General features: G+C 32.2%; 2 protein-coding genes across 2 annotated transcripts; one reads left to right on the forward strand and one right to left on the reverse strand.

Moving 5' to 3' along the window:
* The first annotated feature begins 1,683 nt into the window (after nt 1-1,683).
* Nucleotides 1,684-11,285, forward strand: LOC124534387 (multiple inositol polyphosphate phosphatase 1-like). The gene is made up of 7 exons (XM_047110234.1): nt 1,684-1,862; nt 4,508-4,656; nt 5,308-5,577; nt 7,491-7,589; nt 8,038-8,228; nt 8,713-8,979; nt 11,031-11,285. Exons 1-7 carry the CDS (start codon nt 1,706-1,708, stop codon nt 11,203-11,205), a joined length of 1,308 nt encoding a protein of 435 aa, XP_046966190.1. The 5' UTR covers nt 1,684-1,705; the 3' UTR covers nt 11,206-11,285.
* Nucleotides 11,286-12,182: 897 nt separating this feature from the next.
* LOC124534388 (multiple inositol polyphosphate phosphatase 1-like) lies at nt 12,183-19,536 on the reverse strand. Its single transcript, XM_047110236.1, has 7 exons — nt 19,296-19,536; nt 17,598-17,755; nt 16,017-16,301; nt 15,204-15,302; nt 14,205-14,414; nt 13,165-13,412; nt 12,183-12,538 (listed from the first exon to the last, which is right to left on the reverse strand). Exons 1-7 carry the CDS (start codon nt 19,441-19,443, stop codon nt 12,295-12,297), a joined length of 1,392 nt encoding a protein of 463 aa, XP_046966192.1. The 5' UTR covers nt 19,444-19,536; the 3' UTR covers nt 12,183-12,294.
* Nucleotides 19,537-21,952: the final 2,416 nt, after the last annotated feature.

Here is a 21,952-nt window from a genome sequence, read left to right on the forward strand (position 1 = left end):
TATTGTATTTGTAATTTACGAAATTCTATTTGAGTAGATTATTTATTCTGCAATAGGTATTGGCTGCTTTATATATGTCTATTAGTAATTAGAATGCCAAAATGATTTCCAACAATTGGCGTGGCCTGCGTAACGCATGCGTCATCCAAATACATTTTTACTAATAAATGGATGCAAGTGCTCATAATATTATTAGTTTAAATGCAATTTAACTTGCCTTATTTATTGATACGAGTCATACATTCCTCGATAAATATCGTACGCAAAACCGGACTTCGGGTAATAATAATAATAATATTATTATTTTGGTATATTTATGGAGAATGTTTCTCGTAAAGTGCAATGATCCTTACTGTCTTTAGGATCTGCTTGTCCGTTTAGTATAAATGAGTGGGTAAGTGGTCAGCACACAAACACATTGGCGCTGTAAGAAATAGTCACTATTTCTTAAATGATCACCAACCTTTTGAAGCTAAGAAGTTACTACTCTTGTGCCTCTATTTACTCTGTCCCACTTCCCTTCAACCTGGAACACAAAAATACAATGAATTGCAGTTTGGCGGTAGAATAAAAATTGTGGTAACCTACCCTACCGTCAAGGACTTAACCAAAGCTCTAACCCCAAGTAAATTCATTTTCCGCGCGTGACGTTGCGTATTTATAAGCGATCAAGTAATGTATCCCGAGATTCCAAGATTATGCCCCTTGTTATTAAAAATTCTATTTCTTGGTATAATACCCTCATTTTGCATGAAAAATCGTTAATCATAAGTAAAATCAATAAATATAAATATTGGACAATGTCACATAAGTTACTCTGATTCCAATGTAAGTAGCTGAAGCACTTGTGCTATGGAATTCAGAAGTAACGACGTAAACACAAACACCCAGACCCAAGACAACATAGAAATTTAAAGAACTTTTTATATATCGACTCGGCAGGGAATCGAATCCATGAAAACACACACTACCCGACCAAAAAGGTCGTCATGATTATGTGCCTGATGCCTACTATATCATAGTAGACATCAGGCACATAATTTTGAATTTGTCAGATTATGTTAGTACAACACAACTTAGATCGTCGTGTAGCATCGGCAAAATTCGTAAAACCGATCGCATCCAACTTAGTACTCTCCCAAATTATCAATATTTATTTCTTATATGATCTTTACACAAACGTAAGAACTTGCCATATCATATGACCTAATATATTCGTCAATTTGACACGTCAATTTCACGAGAATCTAAAGCGACGAATATCATCGAATGGCGCGATAGGGAGCTATATCTATTGGTTGTATAAATCGTCAGTAATCGGTTTTATTAAATTTGCCGATGCTACATCTAAGTTGTGTCGTACTATACACCTATCATGTTTGCGATACATATGTCAATTATTGTTTGTTAGGCTCGAGTTGATCACGAGGACATCAAATTTACGTATATCTTAACCGTAAAAATATTTCTTTTTACTGTGAAAAATGCGTTTATATATTAAAAAATCTCATAAAATAACACACATGCACGCGGTGCAAACACCGCCTAACGATAAGTTTGAACAATCTTTATCTATCTTGAATTGTGAGAGACTTAGGAGAATTCGTTCCAGCCTTTTTTATATGTGTATTGTTTTAATCGGTAAATAAGACCACGCGTGCCTTTAAACTTTCTCTAGTCTCGATCAAACGTCGCCTTTGTCAAGATGTGGTGGAAATTGATACTGTGTGTTTGCCTACCATTAGTCAATGGAAGACATTCCCATTGTTACTGGAATAACAAAAGTCCGTACACTTATTTTGGAAGTAAGACCCCTTATGAAGCTGTTAGAGGTGATTTCAGGGACGTTCCGCCCATAAGAGGTAAGATATGGAAAATATCCTATATCCATTTACATCCTACTTTATTTGGTAGTACCCACCCACGTTTCGCGTATTCATCACTGATAATATCCCTAAGCTGGACCAGTATAGTTGTGTCCCAATATAAAGTTGTGCCCATTTAATTTCAGCCACACGTATCTGCCAAGTTTGACTCCCACATTTGGTGGCATAATATCTACTTACAATTTTTTTTGCCTAAACAGTAATAAAAGTACTACCAAAAATACAAGCAAATTAACCTGCTCCTTTTTACGAAGTTAAAAATATGGATTCAGCAAACAAAGATGTAGCTATATTCAATATCTTTATTGTAAATGTAAAATCTTACACACTTAATCATTATACAATACGTAAATGTAACATAATTAGTAAATTAAAGAATTTAAAGACAAAGCCTAGCAACAACCTTATCTAAGTTATGTTTTTTGAAAAACCATATGATGCAATCAACGATGTGGAAAAAAGTTGCGTATAAAATGCTTAAAATTATTTAATAGCTATTCATATCACTGCTTACATTAATTAAGTACAGATACCTTAAAATCTGCAGACTTAAAATCTAGCATTAGATCTACGAGGCAATCAATAAAATGAATAGACCATTTATGAAAATTATTCTAAGCCCGTTTTCTCACCGGCAATATTTTCTTGCATAACGCAAGAAAATGTTGCAATGAATGATTTTTTATAAATAATAAAATAAAAATAAATATGAGACAACATCAAATATATTACTCTGATCCCAATGTAGCTGAAGCACTTATTGTGTTATGGAAATCGGAAGTAACGACGGTACCACAAACACCCAGACTCAAGACAACATAGAAAATTAATGGTTATCTACATCGACTCGACCGGGAATCGAACCCGGGGCCTCACCGGCTCCAAATATAACAATAACTATAACTACGTTATATAATCGTAAATCGACTTTTAAGTAGTCTAATATTTTTCATTTCATTTTATCTAGGAGGACTCTCAAAAATATGTTACACATGCAATTATTTTTATTACTTTTTAGTGTATTTTTATTTGTTTTAAAATAGTGTTTTGTTTGAAGTCGGTTTTTCTTTTTGTTAAAATTTTATTTATTATAATGAAACTCGCTATCCCTTCCCGCTTCACACTGGTACAATAAGGCACAACAAACAAAAAAGTCATGATTTTTCTAGCTAAGAAACGTAAAATTTGCGGACTTTTTCTAAATGTATACATACAATATACATTTAAAGAATTCTCTTAAATGATTTCATAATTGATAAAAACCAAATTCAAATCAGTCGCGTAATTTAAATAATCTAAGCGTACAGAGAGAAGGAGAGGAATTTTTATTTTATGTAGATATAATTTTTCTTTCTCATTGATGTAATATTTCAAATTATATAATTACGCGTTGCACACTGTAATGTTAAGTTCATCTCTTATAAGACCTTTACATTTACAAAGAATTGTACAAGAGGTAAATGTAACAGTGGGCCCGACCTAAAACACTCGAGAAAAAAAGTGCGCACATTTTTCATAAAATAAATATAATATTTAAATATTATCTTTAGTTACACATAATGAATGTATTTCGTCTTAAATCTATTTCCTGTATTTATAAGAACCTTGAATGAATAAGTCATTAAAGTAACTAAATTGGTCACACTTCTCTACAATCACTGTAAATATAATGTGTTAACGAACTGTGTAGATCTAGATAAGCAATTAGCCATTAAATTAAAATACTATCAGTATTTAATAACCCATTATATAAGAGAGCTGATTGTAAATAATATGTACGAAATTAGCTCACTTAATGATGACAACAAAGACAACGGTGATATAATGGGCTGGTAAAGTCAATTGATCACCCAAACGGATATCCCATAATGTTCTCCTGATCGATTTTGGCCGGACTTAATGGAAACCAGCACACATATTATAATTCTGAGTTGTTTGAAAACACAGCCGAATCCTTATTCCTTTTCTTATCAAGAGTTCAGGCACAGAAATAATGGCTTTACGTGCTTTCCGATGTATCATGTTTCATATTCATGGGATAAATTACACAGAATTTTTGTCAAAAATCCAGAATATTTTATAGGTAGAAAGAGTTTAAAGATATAAAAAGTAAGTAAAGTAAAGTAAAGTAAAGTAAAGTTATAGCCCGTAAATTTCCCACTGCTGGGATAAGACCTCCTCTTCCGTTAACCTTTCCGGTTTGGAACATATTCCACCATGCTGTTCCAATACGGGTTGGTGGAATGCACATGTGGCAGAATTTCGATGAAATTAGACACACGCAGGTTTCCTTACGATGTTTTCCTTCCCGGCAAGCAGGAGATGAATTATAAACACAAATTAAGCACATATGTATATGTAGTGGTGCTTGCCTGGATTTGAACTCGAACTTAAAAAAAGATTAAATATTAATCGCGATAATCTATATTAATATTATAAATGTGACAGGAACATTGTCTTTCTGTCGGTCTGTCGCTCTTTAATGACCAAACCGTTTATCTCAATTTGATGGAACTTGGTATGGAGCAAACTTGAACTTTTGCCTGATACATGACAAATATTACGCGAAGGAAGCCGCGGGCGACTACGAGTACATTATACATAAAAGAAAACTTTTTCAGGCTGTGAACCGGTTAACGTGTGGTTCATTACCAGACATGGTACTCGACACCCGAGCCCAATGGATGCTGCCGCAATGAAAGAAGCATCCGCCCTTAAAGATAAGATTATTAAAAGTCACAAGGAAGGTAGGGGTGAAATGTGCGCTCAGGTAAATGGAACGAGTAAACTTTAAATAGTTATTAGCTTAAAATTTATACAATAACAGCTGTAAATTTCCCACTGCTGGGCTAAGGCCTCCTCTCCCATTAAGGAGGTTTGGAATATATTCCAAAACGATGCTCCAATGCCGGTTGGTGTTTACATATTTGGCAGAGTTTTATTGACATTAGTGACATGTGAATTTCCTCACGATGTCTTCCTTCACCGCCGAGCAAAAGATGAATTATAAATACAAATTAAGCACATGAAAATTCAGTGGTGCTAGCCTGCGTTTGAATCCGTAATCATCGCTTAAGATGCACGCGTTCCAAACACTAGGCCAATTCTTATCTAAAATGTATAGTACAAAGAAATGCAAACACCCTGAAAAGCACCATTAAGTTTCATGTGCTTAATTTAAAAATTAAACAAATTTGTATCTAAGGTATCGAATTGGTGGAGCGTGGTGGAATATTCCCAAAACTTTCTCCTACGGAGTTCTTATCTTAGGCCTAGGACATTTAGAGGCTGTTACTCTACTTATTTGTTAGACTCTTACCTAATAATTTATTAACAATGGCTAAGTAAAACCCTTTTTAAAGATTTATCACTAAAACTAATTAATATCTTGAAAGTTTTTAATTTGAAAGACATTTTTTAGGATATTTCAGATCTTCAAAACTGGAATTGGACTAATTTAGAAAACAGTCCTTCAATACTAACGCAAGAAGGTTTTATTGAGCTGCTGGAATTCGGGCAAAGATTTAGAGAAAAATATTATTCTTTCCTAGATAATTTAAACCAATCCCGTATCAGATCGACAGATGAAGAAAGAACTCGTGAAAGTTCTAAAGCATTTATAGAAGGCTTAGAAGATATCGGTGAAAAAGTATGCGTTGAAAACCCCATACCAGACGATGCTGTAGCCAGGGTATGTGTTTTTTTTATGAGATAGGTGGCAAACGAGCAGGAGGCTCACCTGATGGAAAGTGACTACCACCGTCCATGGACATCTGCAACACCAGGGGGCTTGCAGGTGCGTTGCCGGCCTTTAAGAAAGGAGTACGCTCTTTTCTTGAAGGTTTCCCTCCCATGTCGTATCGGTATGTGTTTTTTATTTATAATAGTTATGCAGACTCCAAATATAAAAATAATTATAACTGATTCTATAATCGTAAATCGACTTTTAAGTAAACTTACAAAGAGAGAGAACTGTAAAAGATGTATAAAATTGTTTTGAAATAGTGGTTTGTTTAAATTCTGTATTTCTTTTTGTTAATTTTTTTAGTTATTATTGTAAAATGATGAATAGATTGTTACTATACATAGCAAAAGTATAAAATATCTGTATCTTGTATTACTATACTAGCGATCACTATTTTAAAATTAGCAATACACGTGTATGAAAATAAATCTTATATAATAATATCCATTTTATTATCTTAAGTTTGATGGATCGAAAGCATTACAAGTAAAATCTTAGTACTTTTTTAAGTTTTATATAGTTAAAAAAGTACCAATGTATAGTATTTTTAGTTTTTAATCTCAGTCATATATATATAATAATTATGAGTTATGCACTGATTAATCAATCAATAATCAGCGTTAAATAAATTAGATTCGTTCATTACTATTATATTGATTCGCTACATCTTATTTATTTGTTATTATTATAGTTAACATTTTTATTTTTCTAATTTTCTTTTAAATAAGACGATTCACAAAACAGCATAAGTACTTGAACCCGTGCAGCTAGAATTAACTTATAAATCAGATAACTAATATGTGTCAGGTTTTTCCCGATTAACGTAATAATTACTAATCCGTAGAATGTGAAACATTTATGAATGTTATAACATATATACTTATTAAATCGAAACAAATATTATGACATGATACAACATATTATTTCAGTTTAAAGTTTCAAAGAGGGTACTAATTACGTTATTATGTTTAATAAATGTATATGTAATAACATTCACGATTCACTTTTGAATCGTCATTTTACTTAATTGTAAAATGACGATTCAAAAGTGCTTGTAAAAGCCTACTTGAATAAAGTTTATTTTGATTTTGATTTTATTTTGATAGAGGGTACTAATAACGTTATTATGTTTAATAATAGAACGCATCGCGACTTGACTGATGCTGACCCAGACAAGCACCATTGCAATTTTCATACACTTAATTTGAGTTTATAACACATTTCGATCTCGGCGGTGAAGGAAAACATCGTAAAGAATATGTGTCTTATTTCGACGAAAATGTTCCCAATGTGTATCCGCACACATACACACCAACTCGCATTTGAGCAGCGGTGTGAGATACGCTCCAAATCTTCTCCCCAAAAGGAGAAGAGACCTTAGCTCAGCAATGAGAAATTTACAGACTGTTAATGTAAAAAGACACTCCAATGTTATTATATGTAGATATTCACGAGTAGCTGTATATTTAACACTAAATCAAATTTGATTTGAAGTAAGATTGATCACCAAATAAAGAAAAAGACTACATTCTTATACTTAATAACTGAAGAATTCTTATACTTAATAACTCTCAAAAAGCGAGTGAACTGGTCTTTTATAAACAAAACTCAGTAGCTATGTATTTGTTTAAAAATGTGTTAGCGAATGTCAATACGCCATATATTTAAATATATTAATGTACAAGATAACATCCTTGAAGTGGGAACTTGCCGCTTGTACACCATTAATCTACTAAAGTGTTCTATTATGATACAAATTACGACATGTTTTATGATTAATACTCATCATGCATTTAATATAATGATTGTAAGATTCAAATAGATGAAAGCACGTTTTAGAAGATATATTTTGTTCACAGCCGTACAGATTCTGTAAGAAGAGAGGAAAGGAAGTCATAAACGGCACCGTTGCCACCGACGAAATCAAACGCTATCAAGAAACTGCTGAATTCAAAGAAGTAATTATAAATTGATATCAATATTCCAGTAGTTATAACGCGTACATCTTAACTAATGATCGAGGGTTCAAACCTAGGCAAGCACCACTGAATTTTCATGTGATAAATTGTGTTTATAATTCTTCTCGAGCTCGACGGTGAAGGAAATCTGTCACATATGAATCCACCAACCCATATAAGACCATTAATAATAATCAGGCAGGAACATAACTCATATCCCAAAGGTTGACGGCGCAAAGGCGATTTCAAGAATGCTTAAAATTGCTTACGTCACCAATGTCTATGAACAGGGGCTACCTTACTGTCAGGTAAGGTAATCCCGTCCGTCTAACTATGCCATGAAATAATAAAGCAAAAGGCTTTAGGCCCAATAGTTACTCCACTTTTTTACCTTATATTGTAAATTCAGTATTTGCTGCAAAGGTCTAATGTGAATATTATTGTTTAGTTACAAAAAAACGTACAAAAAAGAATTGGTAGTGAGGATGAATTACTTCCCCGAACTATTATGGCTTTCTACGATCTCTGTCGCTTTTACCGAGCGTATTCAATTGTTAAGAGAAGTCCGTGGTGTGCACTGTTTACTGACCATGAAATGAAAATTTTGGAATATGTTGAAGACATACGGCATTATTTCAGGTAAGACGTTTTAGAATACCATATTGATAACAGATAAAAAAAGCCTTTACTATAAATGTCTTTATTCTTTTTAGTTGACAGTTTTGTTACCAATAATTGAAGATATAGCTACAATACTAGGGCTCATACTTTCACGTAATTAATCTTTATTTTGTATTTTGTTCAAAAAACAAACACCACCGTTAAAAGCAAAAAGTAAAAGAGATAACATGAGATATGTATATTATTATTTAGACATTATTGATATTATTTTTTAATTAGTTATTGGATTTTATAAATTGAAGTCTATTATTAAATTAAATGTAAACTGAAGAAATGTTATTAATAATGTATGTTTAGTCAACTTAACTGACGCATTTGGCTACTGTAATGTTAAATATAATTTTGTTTTTTTGTAAATAAATTTATCAATGCTTAAAGATCCTTTTCTATATGGAAAAAGTTAACGCTACAGTTGTGGTATCAAATTGAAACCTGTTTTCAGAAACGGTTACGGACATCCCATGAATCGTCTGCTCGGAGCAGCTAGTCTCAAAGACCTCTACGAAAAATTCGAGGCAACGGTAACCAGCGGTGACAAGTCGTTCACCGGCTATTTCTCCCACGACACCATGTTGGATATGATATATACCGCCCTGGGACTCTACTACGATTATCCAGAAATTTCTGGCTTGGAGAGGATCAAAAATAGGAAGTGGCGTACTAGTTTCTTGACACCGTTCGTGGCTAATTTTGTCGCAGTCTTACATAGGTGAGTTATGTACGCTTAACGCGTCATCATGTTCGTGACACTTCGTATAAATTATATTCAAATGCAATTCCAGTTATTTTAGATCCCCTATTAAATAGGACGATGTGAATTTCGCCTCGTATTAATATATATTGACGATTCCAAATTGCTTTTAAAATGACTTAAGTAGCACCCATAACTCTTTGATTCTATTGATTTGTTTCGGTTTAAATTATGAGTGGACCGTATCATCCATCAGTTTTAATCCTATCTATACTTATAATAAAATTGGAGTGTCTGTTTGCAATATTAAAATATCCACTTTTTACTAAATGCATGTGTATATATATACTTTACATATATCAAAATATATATTTTTTTGTCTGTCGTTTTGTTTCGGCTAATCTCTGGAAGGGCTGGACCGATGTTGACGGAACTTTCACTATCAGATAGCTGATGTAATAAGGACTAATTTTGACGTTAGAATTAAAGGTATATAAAATAATAATACGGTCAAGCTGCAATATCCTAATACAGTCCAGTACACCACTCGCCGTCACGTTGGTTACTTCCCACTGACGACATAATATCACAAAAGCTGTCTAATAACGAATTAATAAATTATAGTAAGATCTGCGAACTGAATAATATTTCTTTAGTTATGTTCAAACGCGTACGAAGTCGTGCATAAGCTAGTACATAATATTTCCTACAGTTGCAATATCTACGAGAAATATTAGCCACACACACAGCCATTAGCTGGTATATGTCTATATATAACAACATAAATAGTATGAATACTTATATATTGTTATTATATATTTGTATCAATTATATATTTATAATATTAAAAAGTATTTTTACTATATAACAAAATGATATAATAAACAAAACTCACTTCTTATAAATTTTTATTGACTTTTTAAAAATATTTAAAATATAATAATTTATTTTATTAAAAAAAATAATACTTGTACACTATGTTAAAGTAGAACGCAATATCAAAATGGCGAACATATTAAATACGCAGTCTTATAAATAATTACGTTATGATAAATGCTTGGTATGATTAAATTTAGTAGCAAATGATCCGATGATGACATCTACGTGATTTATTACATATAGTCATTTTATAATTGGTCCGAATGCTATTTTAAGTATGAAAGATAATCTATTATTATTTTTATTTGACATTCCAAACATAGCACACGTCCAAAACAATTGACGTCTGATTGACATTTAATTCACGACACTTAATCGTAATTATTTTTAAATCGAATTGTATTTTTAGTTTTTTAATTAAAAAATAATTTAAGTGTAAGTTTCAAGGTCAATAAGAGTTCAACTGTATATAATATATTATAATATAAATAAGGTTACTTGAAATGGATTTGACGCAAAAAGTTTTCAATTAGATCGCACTTAAGTTATTTTACGGCTAAAGAGTAATATTTGTATGGTTTAAATAGAATAGCCAGGGTGATTAAATGCAAAATATATACCTATATATCATTTAGACCACTTGAGTGGAATTGGAGACAACTCTGTCTTTCTAAAATAAAAAGGGTGTCAGTTCCATCTCCAATACTGAATACAGCGTTGATTTAATTAATTTTGAGAGAATTAACTATTATTCATTTCTTACACATACTTTAACAGAGAATACATGACATAATCTTTAATAAATGAATACAAGGAAAAACTAACGTCCAAAATATGATTTATCAAGTACACTTTTATAAGCACTTTTAAATCGTCATTTTAGGGAAATATATTAAATGAACATTTACCACCGATTCGAAATGTATATTCTTCCGAGAACTTATATTTCATATATAAATAAATATATAAGATAAAATATTATTTAACATGAGTAATTTAATGCTAATCTAGTAAAATAAATAAAATATATTCCGTATGGATTGGTATTAGTGCGACGCTAGATCCATATTTTATATTATTAATGGAACAGGTGGTACTATTCTATTTAAATTTATTTTGTTATATGTCCTCGACTTATTTATTAAAACCTACTTAACACTATATTAAAAATTGTACATTATAATTTACAGATGTACAAAGATGTCTAGCTACAAATATAGGATACAGTTCTTTGCGAATGAAAAGGAGGTTCACATATGTGGCAATCGTGTTTGCGGTTGGTACGACTTCAGAGAGAAATTTCAACAATTTGCCAATGCCAGTCTCGATTTCTGTAATGAATCGACAACGTTATATTACGTGTGATAAATACATATAAATCTATTATAGTACGACGCAACTTAGATGTAGCATCGGCAAAATAAATAAAACCGATTACTGCCGATTTATAAAACCAATAGAAATAACTCCCTATCGCGCCATTCGATGCTATAGATCATCGCGTCAGGTCAACCCAAAAAAACAAGTGCATGTAAATCGACGTGTCAAATTGACGAATATATTTACTCATATGATATTACAAGTTATTACTTTTGTGTAAAGATTATATTCATATGAGAAATAAATATTGATAATTTAGGATACCGAACTTAATTCGGATGTGATCGGTTTTACGAATTTTGCGGATGCTACATCTAAATTGTGTACTATACCATAATCTATAAACATTCCAGTTTTACTAACGTTACTTAAAGAGGTCATACACGTTTCGTAAAAAGGAATCCGTAGCTTGATTGATCTTACAATAAATGAATTGAAATCTTGTAGTTTATTGATGATGACAAAACATACCAAAAAATATCAAAATATTCTCAATAAATAACGTTAGTGAAACCGAAATAATTAGTAATACAATTATGAACTATTAAAGTTCATTGATAAATTAAAATTACTTTGATCGTTTTTACAAAGAAGGTGTTAATTTTTACTGTTTTATGTATTATAACTTTATTATACGCAGATAAATATATACTTAATTTGACTAAGAGTTAAATTTACACTTTTCGGTAAATACATCAGTGGTCAGATTTTCGAACTACAACGTACAATGCTGTATTGTTTATTACTACATAAATCTTGATCGCGTGGAATGGTGGAAAGAATACAAACACAATTTCCCCGTTGAAACGTAATTCCGAACCTCTGGCCAAAAAACGAACCAAACCTCCTGTTACCAGTGGAGGCAATAAGACAAGATATTATACTTATATTATTATTATAGTGTATAATTTATTATCACGTTAGTTTTAGTTCATATTTGTATATATTTAAGCCTGTAATGTTATTAATTCTTATGTTAATAAAATTCCTGTCATTGTTTGTGTGTCATAAAGCTTGTTCAATTCCTTGTAAGAAATAAAAAAATGGCTATAAATATGTACTATAACGAATAATTTATACTATAAGTAAAATAGGTAATAACATTAATAAGCTTATGATAGAAATATTAACTCCACGATTTATGTTTGGTTTGAATAAGTATTCTTTCTTCAAACAGAATTCAAAATTAGTATTTGTGAAGATCTGGAACTTGGAGACGAATTCCTTCCAAGTACAACCTGCTTCGGGACAGAGGGGAGTCAGCTTTTCATTTAGAAGGAACTGTACACGGTACATATCGTCTCCTTGTTCCTGGCACCTGGAATGAAAGCATCCTTAATAAACAATAACCTAACACCAACTTACACCTAACCCAACTTGTAACCAGCATTTCTGGCTCAAACATCTTCAATATTGCCAAAAAATATGCTATTATTAATGTCTATGTTAGGTAGTCAATAATTTTTTTACTAATGATGGCGCCGTGAATGCTTAAAGTGAAATAGATGCACTTTGTGATAACGTCATCTAAATTTCTATGACGCAAAACTTTTTCTCGCCAAGTATTCTCGAACGCAATTCCCAAAGACGGAAATTCCAATTCGCCTCTGATGTATTCTGATACATATATAGTTGATTTACAACTAAGTTAAATAGTTATATAAACTTACTATTATAATAAGTATACAAATTTAAATGATTTTTCTTATTACATCGTAATTAATTTTGGCGCTGAGATCGATCTAGCAAAGACTAATTTTCGTTTGAAATTCAAGAACATTTATCAATACAATTGACTTAAGCTACTTTAACCTTAATGGTATATGTTTCAAATCATCTCCTCAACAGGGAAAGAGGCATTAGCACATCTGGAGTTGCCTCCTCAGAATGGATATATAAGACTCAATTCTCTTAAGCAATTATGAATAGATAAAACCAACATACTTGAATAGAACCGCTATAAAATTCGTGGAAAAAGCGGCGATTTCACTTGTCCTCCACAACCTATTTGCTTTTCTTGTATCTCCTTGAAGCGGTTCCTTGTCTTTGTATAATCCGAGAGCACTGATCACCATTTCGAACATGGTGTCATGTGTGAAATATGATATAATATTTTTGCCTCGATTCAAAGTTGCGTTTTCAAAGTTTTCGTATAAATCCTTCAAGGGAGCAGCACCCAGGTTGACGTTTATCTGTCGACAGAAATGTTAATATACCTAAGTGTAGAGGTATTGTACTGTATCTCGCTGTTTTCCATGACTTCCTAATTTTCCACATTATAACATAGAGGCGTAGGGTCTATGTACGGCTATGTTATTCATTACGTATGCACGTGTCAGTCTATATCTTGCCGCATAAATACTATACTATTTAACATTTTTATTTTTAATTGTTTATATCTGTTATGTATAATAAGTACATATAATTATATAAAAATGTGAACATTTATATGTAACGAAGTAAATTTGAAGATAATATAGTAAGATAATTATGTAAACTATTAATTATTTTTTAAGTGTATTTGCAATTTTAAAAAGCATATAATATTTTTAAAGAAGTCAAAAGAAAGAGAATATGAGCGAGATATAACATATCTCCCTCTCTCTAACTCTCTTTCTCTCATTATTATAACAGGCGGAGTTGTTAACTGTCTTACTTGAAAGTCGCTAAATTTATAACAAATAAAATAAAATAGAAAAATAAACATGGAGACGCAACACGTCTTGAGCGATCAGATGTGCCATTATTTAGGGTATAATAATAAGGAATCAAAATTAACCCTTAATCAATTGACATCTGTTTAATACTTCAGAACTTGAGATACAGAACGATAAATGATTATCAGAGTACAATATATTGATCCATAGTTAAGTATTAAAGTGAAAACAAAATAACGTATTGCATCTCGGAGTAATACATAAATGTATGTAATGAAATAAATAAATACACTTTGATTGAAAATTCCGTAAGAAGTTTTACTTTACCTCCGACCCATATCCATTCCGGTAGTAATGCCGGACGTCATCTCTGTATTCCATCACTTCTAGATCTTCATTTGTAAAGAAGGAGCACCAAGGAGATCGAAGCTTGGGAGACCAAGACCGATGGAAGCGACACAGTTCGTACAGATTGTAAGTATCTGCAACCGTCACTTGAAAATTAAAGCCCAAGTGTTTCTGAACGCGGTCTCTGACCTGGATAAGATATAACAGACAACTGTAACAGCCTCTAAATTTCCCACTGATGGGCTAATGACTCCCCTTCCTTTGAGAAGGCTTAGAGCATGTCCCAGGGACAGTATGCTGTTGAAATTAAACACATTCAGTTTTCCTCGAAATGTTTTCTTTCAACACCGAGCACGAGATATATAAACACAAATTAAGCAAATTAAAATTCACCGTTGCTGGGTATGAATCCCCAATCAACGGTTAGGATGCACGCGTTCTAACCAGCTTGCCATCTCGGTTCGTTATCACATGTTAATTAATTAAATTTGTAATAAAGAACATTTTCTGTAATGGTAATTATTATGTACAGTATTTCGAGTCTTATGCTCATAGCATGACTATATTCTCTTTCCATATTTAATGACCTTTGCGCTGGAAATAACAATGACATATAAAAATCACGCTGTACAATTATCACTAATGAGTTGTTTACTTCCTAATTACACGATATACTGATTAATACAACAGAGTCCTCGGGCACAGACCATACTCCTTTATTTATCGCTTGTAAAACGCTCTTACGCATTTCCCCCACCCATCGTGCGGGGTATGTGCTGCTTGCTAGTGCTAAAGGCGCATGTATACCTACTAATATAACCAGCAGTACCCAATCCGTCTTCTCAGGGTATCACGAAGTTGCTTGCGCATGCTACCGTGACTTCTGGGAGTTGAGAGAGACTCTTGGGAGAGAGGAGACCATTTTGGGCCTCCAAACAAGAGGAATTCTCGGGGTACAGATAAAACAAATTGACTTACAGCCAAAACTTCCGGACTGGAATCATAAAGGGCGAGTTGATCGACCAGCGTCTGGCCTTTCTTCACATCTTCTTGGTATTTTGCACAGTTCTCATACGGCTGTAAATAAACATTTCACGGTATCAGAAAATAATGTCACTACATATCTGTAAGCGTGTGGGATATTTACAGGCAGTTACTGGGCTAAGTCATCCTTTTCTCTTGAGGAAAAAATTTTGGAGAAAGTTACACGTCCTTAACCCGAGCAACATATGTGACGAATTTTCATACAGACACACAGGTTTATACATCTTCATTTCCTCCATAACCAATTACGAGATGACTTTATAAATACTTCAGTACTATAACTAATCCTAAAATGTCAGGGATTTCTGTCTTCTTCGTGTAGTCCTGTCTAATAATATGTAAATAGTATATTTTATTGTTATTTATCTAACAGTCAGATATATCAGATACAGTCAGTTCAAGCAATTCAATCTGTTCATTTGTTTTTTCCTATATTTAGGTATAGCTAACAAAGACAAGGAGTAGTGTGGCGTTCTGGTTGATAGTGAGAGTATGTGTGTCAATTTAAGTGTATCGGTGATAACAGTATTGTGAACTCTTATACCAAAATTTAACGAATTTGAGATAAATTTATATAATTAAAATTCCATCCAAAACACAAATGTTTCTCATATTTTATAATCTTCACTTCCTAATGAACATAGAGGCTAGTTAGGTTTGCAGAGATTACATTAATGCAATATAATTTAGTGGCATAAACAATTAATTTCATAAAAAATACTTTTAGTAGATGGATATTTAACTTACACGTATAATATTATCCACTTCAGAAGCCCCATCAATACTGGCAGTCAGGTTAGCTTCAGTTCCAAATGTCAAACCATGGACGAAGGCTATAGCACTAGTAATTGTTCTCTGCTCATTTGTGGGTCTGAAATAGAACTTGTCAGAAGTGCCCGACAGAAGTGTTTCGAACTTCTGCCTCACCCTTTTCCCTATATCAAAAATCTCTTCGTAGCCGATACCCGTGAGGTAGTTTGGTGATGTCTCCAAGGTTGTATTCCATGACCAGTGTAGCAGATCCTCTATATCCTATAATAAATAAATATTATAATTAATAAATAAATACTATAATATTTGTGTATCTGATTGAGCCGGTTCACGCTTTGATGGTCAAGTAAAGGCTACCTTATAATAGCTGTACTATCCCTGGAAAATGCTGCTTTTTTAATTTAACGAAATTGTCATTAAAAAACCTTCAACTGAACTTATTAAATCGTGTAAATTTTTTTTAGCCCAAGAAGAACATTATATCCATGATGGATAAAGGAAGGAATAGACTTTTCTTGCATATATTGTTGTACTCTGTCATATACATTCAACTACATGCCCTTTTTAGCAACTCTGTCAAACTGAAATATATGCAGACAATGTCGCCTGCATAGGTATACTATACATAAGTATATGCGTTTGTGAATGATCATATAACATGATTGGCATATTCATACAATATGTTTGTTTTGTAAAGGATACCCTATTCGTATATGCTAGAATCAGATAGCTATAGATAAATTTTCGAAAGGCGTTAGGCATAAAAATGTCCATACTTGAACTTCAAGGTTGCTTCATAACAAATTTCATCATATTGTTGTGCCGAGATTCAGCAAGAGACACCAAGACAAAAAAGAGACAGAAAGCCCGATGAGCAGAGTTACTTGGGAACTTATATATGCATATAACTCCTTTCACATTTATATTACCCCATTTGATTTAATTTAAAATTGCTGACCATTGTTTAAACATATGCTTGTTATACCCTATAGTAATTTTAATTTGTCCTTTCCTTAAATAACATCGAAGAGTTGATGATGAATACACTATTATAATTTAATTATCCTCGTATTTCGGTGAAGGTTTCAACATATTATTATATTAGCAACTACACTTTGTTGTTATATCGGCTTTAGACTACAGACAAGTTACAAGCTTGAATTTTTAATTTTTTTTTACTGATTAAGAAAATAATCATAACATAGTGAAAAACAAAGTCGCTCATTATTATGATTTTAACGATCTAAGGACAGACCCGCTGTCTGCCCCTATGTATGGGCAGACAGCGGGTCTGTTCCTATGTATGCTTAGATCTTTAAAATTACGCAAGGGATTTTGATGCGTTTTTTAAATAGATAGATCGTTTCGAGAGGAAGGTTTGTATAATACATTAACAGTGTAGTATTGAAACAAGAAAATATCTGCCGTATATTTAGTATCAACATTGACCCGTGCAAAACTGGGGTGGGTCGCTAGTATTCGAGCCAGGGATGTTTCTTTCAACGGCTGGTCTATACTTAATAGATTGGAGGTTTGAAATAAATAATAATATAAAACCTGAAAACAGTTCGTGAGTTGAGTCCTGTTGTTTTCATATGCCAACGATATTTCATTAATAATTTTCTTTTGCAGTTCATAGGTTTCCTCCGTCACTTGTGAGCTTGGATTTCGGTTGCCGTGCCGGTGGAGTGACCACATACTTATAGGTTGGCAATCTGTAAAAGAAATATATTTTAAGAATTGTCTTATTGGAAGAGACTGTAAGGAATGACTAACTATAGTTACAATGTACATCTTAGGTCTCAAAATTGATGGCGTAGGGGTAATATGGAATATTCGAAATGTATACAGGCGCTAATATTATTGGTGGGTGGTGGCCACTTAGCATCAGGTGACCCGTTCGTCCTCTATACACAATAAAAAATTGATGCTTAATGGGTCACACTAATTTTGGTGTAACCGAAACGGCACAATGGTTAAAACGAGTGCATCTTAACCGATGATTGTGGGTTCGAACCCAGGCAAGCACCATTGATTATTGTTTAGAATTCATCTTATCCTCATTGAACAAGGACAACCTCGTGAGGAAACCTTCATGTGACTTGTTTCAATAAAATTCACATGTCTATCTATCATGGCACAAAAGGTATCCTCAAAGCCCAAAATCTTTAGCGTTGCAGTAAAATTTATATCTGATTTTTTTGCAGTGGGATGTTTTTTAAGTATATAATATAAAACGTTAAAGGTAATAACAATATATACATTTAATGTTGTAATAAAAAATATCGACCTCAATAATTAGCTGATAAAATTAACCAATAAGACACTATTTTGTGTTTTAGTTCTCAATGCCAAAATTACTCATTGAATTTAACTAAGTTATTTTAAATTAAAGATAAAAGTATTTTAATAGGGTTTCTGAAGAGATAGAGCCTTGATCATACACACATCATTCTCGCTAAAAGGTTATACATAATTGTTCAAGGAATATATTAAGGTATTTTTCACAAAACTACTGGAAAAGTAAATTTAAGTGTCTGTTTCATAAGTACCCTGAACAGTGCTCTCTGCGGAAACATGGAAATAAATGCAGTAATAAATACAGCGAGACAATAAACATAAGAGACAAACACCGACCAAACTTATGTCATAGTAGAAATTTTAAAAAAAATGTCACAAAATATACAGCCAGCAGCAAAGGCAGATAAGACTATCTACTTCATATGTAAATTGCCTACATTATCGGGAATCTAACGCTTTATCATAAACAATAGACAGTTATATCATTCGACAAAAGACAAATTGACAAATACGTCACTTTTGTCCATAGATAAAGACAAATTATTTAAATACCATATATTATTATCAATGTATTCTAAATTCAAAAAAAGAACTATGAACCAATTATATTATAAAACAATCAAGTCATTGTTCTGTTTACATATTTTATTATAACTTATTAATTCTGTATTCGCCTTTGTGACAGTAAGTTATTGGTGGGAGGTACCCGTCGTGACAATGGAGTACTGGACAGTATTTAGACATTGCAGCGTGACTTTATTATTATATTACATATAACTAGATACTTTTTATAACATCAGCTATCAGTCAGTGAAAAAAAGTCTCATCAAAATCGATGAAGCCGTTTCAGAGATTAGCCAGAACAAAGAGACAAATTTAGTAAAAAGTGGATATATTAATATTACAAACAGACATTACAATTTTTATTATATAAATTAAAGAAAATATACTTACTCGGCATATTTTCATCTCTCAAGTCACCTCTAACACTTTCATAAGGCGTTTTAGACGAAAACAATTGATACGGACACCGCGCATTCCAATAGCAATCCTTACACGTTACAAAACCAACGAATGTTAACAAAACAATCTTCACATTCATATTGTAAACGTAACTAAACAATATTACACTTATACATACATATATATATTCTGTTTCAAAGTCTACATTGATATTAAAAGGATGCAAGATAACGTTTCACATGCGTTCACAGTGGACAATTTTTTAAACACAACCTTGTACGACGACATATAACAACGTACTGTTCTCAACTTATGTCAATACTGTTGAGCGACTGGATTACTATTTATTATGGAGTGTAATTTACATAACAAGTATTATTTATTATCAAATTTGTAGCTTCTTTTTGTGATTAACAAAATTAATTAAGACTTTTTTACATACACCTTTATAGACATGTTTTTCCTCTATTTTTATTGTAGTCTATGCCTTTATTTAGATTTTAGTACATATATTCTGAATTTGGTATGCAATAATTAAAATATAATTGTGACTCTACATTAGAAGACGTACATTCTAGACTGTAAACACACACGCACACATACACACGCTCACACACCTACAAGTACAATTGATATTATTCTAGAGTTACTTAAAAATATTAAATATGATTTCGTTAAATAACATATAAAAATAACATTCCGACGATTTTTTTTCTATAAACCGCCTAAAAGGAAGTCCTTTTAATTTTATAGTATGATTAAATTTTTAATTTTGCCTAGTTATAATGATAAAGACCAGTAATGTTTATAGTAGCCCATTATACTGGTTTATAATATAACCGCGCTTTGAACGTAGTAGGTAATGCAAGCATGATAAAAAATACGGACTAGCTAACTGCTACACTAGCTGCAACTAACTCGGACGCTAAGCCCATTAGAACAATTCAGAGAAATACTGTTTGAGTGACCATAGCACCTACGTGTTATATCCATATGATTTCCGATACCTCAGTTGCTCAGTAGTAATAGTGCATCTATGTTTTCGCGTGAGGAAGACGCGGTTGAATATTAATGCATGATGATGTTTGTATTAGAAAATTGTCTAAGAGAATTGCAATAGAAATGATCGCCACCTGCCCATCCTAGTCTGGTAACATCGCTAGCACCGTGAATATTGACTATGTAAAATATCCTCGTCTAATAAAAAGCCACATCTAGCCCAGTGGTTAGAACGCTTCTAACCACGGTACCACTGAATTTTCATTTGTTTAATTTTTAGTCATATTTCTTCTCGTGCTCGGCGGTGAAGTAAAACATCGTCAGAAAACCTGTTTTTTCTAATTTCAACGAAATTCTGCCACATATTAATCAATCATTGCGCATTGTAGTAGCGTTTTGGAATTTGTTCCAAACCATCTCCTCGAAGAAGAAGAGACCTGAGCCCAACAATGGGGAATTTCCAGACTCTTACTTTCATTTAAAGCTATGTGACGACTCCAACGATGTTATTCGAGAAGTACAGTTTCAGATTTCAAAGTACAAATATTGGTTTTTATTCTGATACATTCCTCAAACGGTAATCGTATTAGACAGTTGAGATCGTCTTTAACACAGATGAAACCACGATAGTTGACACTACAATTATTATTCTTTTTTTTGAAGAAGCAAATTTATTTAAATAAGTTACTATATATTTTTTAAATCCAAATGAATCTAATGAAAACAACTAACGGTACAAAATTGAATATACCAGGGTTCGCGGATATATATATGTTAATGTTTACCCTGGCAACACGTAGCGAAAAACTACAATGCATAATAAAAGAATAATTTAGATTGTTTCCCAAAATGGCAACTTCATTGAATGTAGGGGAAATCCCCTTTCACTTACCAATACCGCTTGCTTTTTATTGAAATTCGAACCTTAACTTCATATAAGGTTTATTTTACTAGGAACTAAAAAATGAGTATTCCCTAGAGCTCCTATCGTTAATAATAATTACTTTTTATGATTAGTTCATTACAAATTAATATTAACACAAAATTAGTTAATAAATCTCACAAATGAAGATTATTAGAATAATAAAAAGTAAAGTCAAATAAATAGACACTGATTCCTTCTTTCGTTAATAAAAACTATGTTACTTCGACACTTGTATTATTTTACAAATTCCTTTCACATTTTAAGTGTTTGCAGAATGAAATTCGCTTCGTTTCCTAAGCCTGGATATATGTCCGATATATATAAAAAAATCGGATGTTTTCGAACCCTGGAATATACAAATAACTAATTAAAATGAACAAAGCAATGTGAGTCAACATTATTTATAAATAATATAAATAAAACCGCATAAGCGCGTCTAAATATTACGATAACGTTATAACACTGATAATAAATACATAGTATTCATTACAAACAAATACCTAATTGTTGTGGTAAATGGGAAATACTGTTTAATGGAGTAATACTGCAGTTATCAGTTACTAGGCATTAAAGACCAATGGAAGGGCAAAATGTATGAAGACAAAAGTTTAGATCTTCTTTGCACCTTGGAAATGATATAATCATGTACAACTTGTTTCGAAACATGAAAATGTAATTTTCGTTATTGTATGAAATATATTTTCCTTCCTTGAAGGCCGGCAAC

The sequence above is a fragment of the Vanessa cardui genome, chromosome 12 (assembly GCF_905220365.1).
Source record: "Vanessa cardui chromosome 12, ilVanCard2.1, whole genome shotgun sequence".
Taxonomy (NCBI): Eukaryota; Metazoa; Arthropoda; class Insecta; order Lepidoptera; family Nymphalidae; genus Vanessa; species Vanessa cardui.